The sequence below is a fragment of the Mya arenaria genome, chromosome 9 (genome assembly GCF_026914265.1).
Source record: "Mya arenaria isolate MELC-2E11 chromosome 9, ASM2691426v1".
NCBI lineage: Eukaryota > Metazoa > Mollusca > Bivalvia > Myida > Myidae > Mya > Mya arenaria.
Window position 1 is genome coordinate 31,253,356 of NC_069130.1, and position 8,692 is coordinate 31,262,047.

The 8,692-nt window shown below is 35.6% G+C and overlaps 1 protein-coding gene across 1 annotated transcript in view; it reads left to right on the forward strand.

Moving 5' to 3' along the window:
• The first annotated feature begins 3,961 nt into the window (after positions 1-3,961).
• LOC128202703 (mitochondrial 2-oxoglutarate/malate carrier protein-like) overlaps positions 3,962-8,692 on the forward strand; it is a 136,409-nt gene continuing 131,678 nt past the window's right edge. The window contains exon 1 of the mRNA XM_052903772.1: positions 3,962-4,075. Coding sequence (XP_052759732.1) covers positions 3,996-4,075 — 80 coding nt within the window. The 5' untranslated portion in view covers positions 3,962-3,995. The remainder of the gene's footprint in view (positions 4,076-8,692) is intronic.

Consider the following 8,692-nt stretch of genomic DNA (forward strand, 5'->3'; position numbering starts at 1 on the left):
CCACCTCCTTTACTACTTTTATCAGACTTCCTAATTTTGTTGATAGGTTGTTGGTAACCCCTCAATTTGAAGGTTTTGTCCTTTTCTGTATAATGTGTTTCCTGTAAACAAATAACATCTATTTGGTTTGTTGAATTGTTTAGGTAATTTTGGAGTTCATTAATTTGATGTGAGTTGTCGGTTTTCATTCCCCGAACATTCCATGACAAGACGGCGAGACCATTGTTTGTATCAATGTTTTTAGTATTATTTAATGTCGCCGCCATATTGAAGTTTTTATTTTATCCTAATGAGTGTTTTTATCCCGTTACATAAACCTAAACATGTCGGAAGGGGCGGGGCACAGGACCTCCATTGAAAGCTCTGGGAGGGCCATACCATAAAAAGGGAGGAGGTGCACACATTCCGAAGGAGCCCGCCATGTGAAATTGGGGGCGTCTTCGGAATGGTGGACCGGTCTTTTGCCAATAATTAGGCGGCGACGCCATTTGGGGCCTGAAATTGGGCGGGAAAGGCCTGAATATTGGTGGCCTAGCTTGTGAGGGAACTTGTTTTGTGGACTGTTTAATATAGTGACCACTCTTTCTTGATTTGACAGAGTTCGTCTGTACATAAGTTTTATTTGCGGTTTGCGATGGGGAATGCTTTTTCTTTTCCACATTTATCTGAGTGATCTTAAGTGTTTTTAAATTGGACTCTGCCACAAGTTTTTCAGTGAGAATATTTTCAATTTCAGCTTCTGTTTTACCCACGAGAAGTGAAGCAAGAGACTTTATCTGGTTTTCTGTTACTTTGAGTGTTTTCGGCATGTCAGGTTTTATGCCTTCTATCTTACATTTGTTTTGGTATTCGTTTGTTATTATTGCATTGTGTTTTTCTAGTTTTTCGGTATACTTGAGGTAAGCTGGGCACCCTTTGTATGCTGCACTGTGTTTTCCCTGGCAGTTTGCGCATTTTTTTAAGTTCTTTGTTAGACACTGACTGTGTGTATGATTATCAGCACAGTGAGGGCATTTTGTCTGATTTGTACAAATTCCTTTAAAATGACCAAATTCTTGGCAATTGAGACACCTATTTTCTTTCTTTAAGGTTGGTTTAACTTGATTACCATTAACATTTAGAGGCAGGTCCTTGCCTGTGAAAGTTACAGCGATTGCTTGTTTATTGTTCGTTAACTGAATGTTGGCAACATTATTCCTTTTTTCCAGCGAGGCCTTAATTTCATTGAACGTTTTGTTGGGAGGGATTTCTATGATACCTTTTACTTTGGTTTGGTCTTGGGATACCTTAAAGTCACATGATTGAAACAAGAAGTTTTTTGCTTTACTGATAAGATCTTGTCTGATTTTAAGGATGATTCCATTTTTACTTTTATTTACCGGTCGACACAAACCGTTTCCTATGAAGGATACACATTTCTTTGTTATTTCAGCTGTCTTACCTACCGGGAAGGCAGCCCCCACCGTCATGAGGGTGACTGACACCCAAACCAAACAAGCTGCCGGAACTGGCCTGGGAGAGACCTCTGCCGGGGTAGAGGTCTTGGTCTGGACCTGAACCGGGGTAGAGGTCTCTTTTGGTGAACCTAAAGGAGAGGTCTCCTCTGCCCCGTCGGATGAGTCACCAGACTCCTCAAGTGCGATGTGCAGCTTTCGGAATGGTGACTCCGCGGACGAGTCAGGGGACACGTCATCATGACCCCTTTTCTTGTTGTTGGGCGTCACAAATAACCCAGCCCAAGACTTGGAGGTATCTCCATTCCCCTCCGTGGAGTTCGCTGTCTCCTCTGCACAGATGTGCTTAAAAGCAGGCGAACCCACAGAGGAATCAAAAGACACCTCCTCATGGACTCTCTTTCTGTTTGGTGTTTCAAAGACAGTGGCCATTCTGTGATAAGATTAAATTGTGTTGGTAGATGAGCAAATTTATGTTAAAAGAATAATTGAAAATAATTAAATTTTTTATGGGAGGGAACGTAATAATGAAATTTTAATCAGTGGTAAATTGTTAATGTCTATTGGGTTTAAGGTTTTGACAATTTCACACTTAACAATTGTTGGTACCACTAATTGGCCCTTCTCTTTTTGATCAGCTAGCCCCAATTGGTCTGACAGGCAAACTGTCAATGCCAATTAAGAACCTGTTGATTGCCAATTAAGAATTTCCTGTCAGCCTTTTGTTAGTTGCATTGCGGGTGTCACCGAGTTTGTTTAATGCCAATTAGTGCTTTAGTGTGCAATTTATCAGAGTCAATTAGTGCTTTTGTAAGTTTGTTTCTTTTTCCTTTCTCCTAAAATTGTTAAAACTGAAGAGTTAAAGTAGAAGTTAATAAATAAGGAAATAATAGTTTTTCCGACGATTAATAGTGTAAATGTATAGTATAATACGTATATATTTGTTAACTATTACAAAAATACTTGGGACACCACTTTGTATTATTTATTTATTATAAACTGTACCAAACCTATTGATCATTTTACTTAAGACTTAATTCTTTTGGCATACAACTTTTTGACAAATTGTTCAGCTTTTAATTGCTATATCTAAAATAAATAATCTTAATTCAGATAACAATTTGTTATTTTTGGTTGTTAGTGAAAGTAGTGTCACTTTTATTGACTTAGCTATTTCTGGAGACCAGGAACACTGCAACTAGTGACGATCCACTCACATTTAAGACAACCACAAAACACACAGATATGAGAAAAAACCCAGAGCGTAAACATCAATTATCTAACAAAGTCTAAGACTGAATGATTCCAAGAATAATATATATCTAGAGTTATATCTAATCACTTAAATTTGAATAGCTCCCGGGAACTTTGTTATCTTATACGGATTACGGAGTATTTGATTCTATATATTTATTTACTAATTCACATAACTTTACCAATAATAGACAATATTATTAATCCTTTAATCCAAACTAAGGTACTAAGGTACGTTTAAGCTAAATGAAATATGTCCGGTTAAATTCAAACACACAAACACACGAAGCAATTTAAACACGACACGACAAGATGTTAACACTACGAGAGCGCGAACGAGAATGTAATATTATTTTATACGTTGTGGTAATGAACGTTTCGGTAATGATGTTTTAATAATATTTTTCATAAAGCGTCTACATGAACTAGAGTGTGCACTGTAAACATTGTTGAATATGATGATTAACTCACATGATTTCAATACAAAAAGCTTAATATATAGTAAAGGCCATTTTGCATTTGTAATATGACGTTCGGTAATGATGCTTTAAAAACATACGGTTGCAAAAATGTAAACTTACCGACGATCTGGAACTGTTCGGCCATTTCATTTAAACTTCACCCCGCGCCAAAACTTTTCGCGCCAATCACATGTATTGATGACGTAGGCAAAACATGTGAAATGCTGCCTATCATGAATTTTCATTTAAAAATATTGGTCTGTTGCGGTAATGACAGTTTTTTTAGTTACAACACAAGTTCATAATTTTCTTAAAATGTATTGGTTCTTTGGGTTGTATACGCATTTTTATTTTAATGATTTAAACATTACAATGGTATATAGAAGAAAAATAAATGCATTTATAAATGCGACAATTAATTGTATTATTTGTTCCGGAGTCAAAGTACCCCCTTTGAGTGACACGCATATTTTGGCATAGCTGCATAGATGAAGTTGTAAAAACAGCAGAACAAACTTAGATATTTAGTATTTCTATTGTGGTTATCTTTAAAGGGTTTATAACCATATATGAAGGTTACCACATATTGGCATATTTCTTTTTCTTTCATTTAATTCTCAGATTCGATGTCGAGTGACAGCGTTTCGGTAATTTTTATAGAATTGCCCAGGCTCTGAACAGCGGGTGTCCTACACGCCTAAGTTATTTCCGTGTTTTAGTCAAAAATGATATTTACGCGAAAAATGACCATATTTCGCGAAAATAGCCTATTTTCGTATGTTAGTCATACCCCTTTACGTAGGTCTAGGTCGGGCGATAATTCAAGATGGCGTCCCCCACTAAGAATGGAAATCCACCGGCACAAATTCCAAAATCGATTAAATTCTTGTTCGGTGGAACAGCTGGGTTGGCATTTTCATTCACTTTTTGTTACACATAACTTGCATTATATATCATGGTAGGGCTACTGACTTTCGTTGCAATTTTTTTTATTTCAGTTTTTTACCATCAAGATTTAACCTTCGTCTCGGGTAAGAGTAAGAATAAGATTACTCCACCCACTCAAGTTATCAGAGTAAAACTTTTACACCATGCATGTATGTATGATGTGCAGTGTTCGACACTAACGGGGTCTCGGGATCCCGAGGACACCCAAGTTTAGAAGGGACACCTGAACTTCAAAGTCTGGTATCCACCGGGACACTAAAATTTCTGACAGAGACTTGGATGTATCACGGACCTATAAACCATGGATTGGCAACTGCCTGATATCGGTGAAATAATAATTTACCCACAATCCTTAGCGAGCGCTCGGCAAATATCTGAAAATTCCGCCGAATCTCCTATCGGTGATTAACAGCGATCTTCGGTTATTTCTGCCGATAATTATTTTTTAACACTGATCAACATGTCGCATATAATATGTTAGTAGTTTGTCGTTATTGTATTTTCTCTAATTATGGAAGTATTAATCAGGACCTAATATGAACCTGATTAAAATAATATTTAATTAGGATATTTGATGTATCGATCATTATTTAGAGATCAAATAGTCGTCCTTTTAAAGCCAGTTCGTCTTCAAACGGAAATACCTATAATCAACCTCACAGTTATGCCTTGTTCATTACAGATTTAGTTTTAATTAGTGATGAAACAATTATCGAGTGCAATCGATAAATCGTTGTTGACAATTCTATGTCGGCGACAACAGGGTTCCCCCTGGGTTCTAAAAAGTTGTCGCCACTTTTTTCGCTGGGGGTTAAGGGGGCCGCGATAGGCCTCCTTACGGGTCCAGGGCAGCGCCCTTGTGGGGGCCAAGGGGGCGAAGCCCCCTGCTTACGGGTCCAGGGCAGCGCCCTTGTGGGGGCCAAGGGGGCGAAGCCCCCTGAAGCTCATGGGGTTTAAGCATTTTAAGAGCCTTAAATTGCATTTAATTAGCACATTGTCGTGCAAATCATAACATTTTGTTGTACATGAAGCACAAGATATTGATAGCAAATTGTTATTCTGTTGACAAAATTCATTGTATATGGACTAGTATATAAATAAAAAAATATTGCAAAAAATGTGACATAAACATCAATATGTTGATTTCAGTCTAATGCCTGCATACAATAAAAGAATACATTTGTGAAATTATGAGATAAATTTAGAATAAATGGAAACTCAAAGAAATATACATTGTCAAACTAGGGCCATAACTTTCCTAATAGAAATTTGTCTACCTACTCTTTACTCCAGCCAACATATTAGAAGCCTTATCAAATGGGGTTTAATCCTATTTATTTGATTTCTGTTAATCTTTTTGACACTTTTTGAACTCTTAGAATGCTGCATTTATAGCAATTACAAATTGCGACAAAACCGAAAGCAAGTCTATTTTTAGCGCGTAAACGTCATTACGAAATTTGCATATCAAGTGACTTTCCGACAACATAAAATTCTACGATTTGCATATTTATAACTAACACGATAATTACGCAACAACAAGGCTGTTGAGCTAAATATTAAAATTGTTTGCTAATAAGAGACATAACAGTTAAAGGATGTCATTGTTTATCCGTGAAAGCAATAAAATTCTGCAATAATTAGCGAGGTGTTGACTGGGCCGTGACTGCTTGCTTTAATTATCGGATTAATTTTTGTTGTCGCACCAGCAGATGCGCTTGATTTATGACAGTGACAGAATCGATTATCATGCAGGCCGCATGGTCACCACTTACGTCATTTTAAGAAAATATTTTAGAAAAAAATCGTTGTCGCCATAAATTCGCCAAATTTGAAAAGTTGTCGCCACTTTTGCGATTTTGTCGCAAATGGCGACAATGGCGATCGCCAGCGGGAACCCTGCGACAATCGATAATGGTTGTCCAAAATCGATGTCGCTTATGTTACTTCCGGTAACTACGTTGTTTTTATTTGTTATGCGGTAAAAGTAGAGTTAATGTCAATTTATTTTCGGCAAATACTCGTTGAGTTCAATTTAACAAGGGGGATGTAAACACTTTTGCTTAAAAAATTTACAAACTTTTCCAAAATTACAAATTGTTTTAATTGTTTATATATTTCATATAACCACATATGATTCATTCTGTTTTAGAAACCTTTTTTATCGTTTGTTGTTTTAACTAATTTACTTTTTTTGTGAAAGTTTTATTACATTGAGATATTTTAATGAAATCTTCAATATAACAGGTTATTGAATGTTAAGTTGGTTAACAAATATTTAATATGCTTTTACATGGATAAAATGCTATGGTAACTTACTTGAATCATTTTGCAATTTATGTGCATTTATTAAGTATGTGTTTTGTTGTAATGATTTTTTCGGTAAGTTTTTAAAGACAGAAAAAAATGGATATTTACTTACTGTTGCAAAAAGCATGACTAAAGCATCACACATACTGATTCCAGGTTAAACCATTCTATGTATAAAGAATGCTATTCCTAAATAATACTATGAACTTTCGATTATTGTACGATAGTAAATTGAAATACTTGGTCTGATTCGATTTGATTATCGATAGCAAATGGAGTCCGATTTTAAAACACTAATTTTAATTAATAATTTATTCCATTGGACTATTATCAACTGAAATGAAAGTACCGCGCATTTGATTACATTTTAATTAGTTTTCCTACATGTATATATTCGGCCGATGTCGGATGTCTCAAAAATGACCACACAGTAAGATCTCGGAATGAAATCGCGCTGCACGCGTGAGTTTGAGCTAATCGCATTAACACAATACGATAGTTGCCAATCCATGGGTGATAGGTCCGTGGATGTATGATGCAGATCCCAACAGCTGCCCCTAGTTTATTTTAAATAGTTGCCTGTGGCCTCGGTTGGGTAAAATCAGTCTTCGATCCTGAAAATGAAAAAAATAGAACATTTTATGGGCTGCTTATCACATCACGGGTCACAATACAACAATTAAACATAATTTGTTGACAATATTTCAACACTATAAGATCTAAAAATCCACTACAGTAGGGTTACTGTATATAATTGACAAGAGAAGAAACTTCCCAAACACACTTCGTCATTAAACGGGAAAATGTCCAGTTCAGACATGAATTCTATAGCTAATATACCAATCCTTAGCATATCAATGAGTTCTGCACAAAAAGAATCATTTTTACATCGAAATGACACAACAATCATACCGGTTATTCCAAGTTGTAGCAGGAATCGGATTAAAAATATACACACAATCGCCAAAATTTCGCCATGCACAGGTCTTTTCGACCAATTCTACTGCTGTAATGAGCGCCTGAAATGATCCCGATGTTCCAGTGTGCGACATAAACCGTAGCTCTATCGCCCATGGCAGTGGAAAAAATGACCCAGGATATGAAAAATTATTTAAGATAGCCCGACTGGTGATGAAATCATCAGGCTTTTTGGTTAAAAATATTGTCGGGTGAATATTAACCTCGACACCGTTGACCGACTTTGGATAATCTCGCATTGTTACAGTGTTTTCTGTTGCAGTGATCTCACTTGTCAAGCAATACTTTACAAAATACTGCTTGAAAATAATTAGTTTGGCGGAAATCATATTTCAGACTGTAAATATTTTTTTGATATAGTGAGATACATGTATTGAAGTTTGGATGTTTTTTTTTTTGTTTTTTTTTCAAATAAACTTGGAGATTGTCACTCGGAAATAATCCCTTCTATATAAAGGCTATTAGTGACTGGTGTGATTTTGTCCCCTTAGGCCACTACTTTAATATAAATTGGTTTACAAAATTGGCGGATCTAATTTTCCGAAAAGTACAAAAAAAATAAAAAATGAATTTCACTTTTTTTTTCAAAATTATTTTCCCGACCGTATTGATTTTGGTGCCAAACAATAGAAAAATGAACAGATAAGAGTACGAATGCAGTAAATCTCGACTGGTTTGTTGTTCTGTAGCCGTATTTGCCAATTTATATTAATAGCATGTGAGCCAGTCAGCTGTTATGGCAGCGCCGGTGGCAATGGCGGAATTGATGATAGCAGTCATTCTTTGTATGAAATAATTAATTAAAATATGCAGGAGTTGTTAAAATAACAATAGCAATAAACATTGGTAAATTAAACAGCCGACACAAACAATAACTGTCACGTGATTGTAGTTTTTCCCCGCCAACCTAGGTCATGAAAATATTGTTGTTTATAGATAAAAAATAAAAGTGTCACTGTCAGCGGCTGCCATCGAATAAGTAGACACAAATATCTATAAATTATGTGTGAGAAAAACATTTTATAACATGTTATGGTTAAATATCAAATGGGTCCTTCTGAGCTATTGAGTAATATTTTTTTTTTTTTATAAAAATGCTTGTAAAATTGCAATTATACTTGGAATATAAATAAATAACATTTGTGTTTTCAAAACTTATATCAAGGATATAGAAAACGATAACTAAAATGTCCTGTTTATTAGGAATAATTTTTAAACTTTAAATATTTGTTAAAAAACGACGATTTTGGGGACGTTATTTGTGACATTTTCGAGTGCTATCATGCA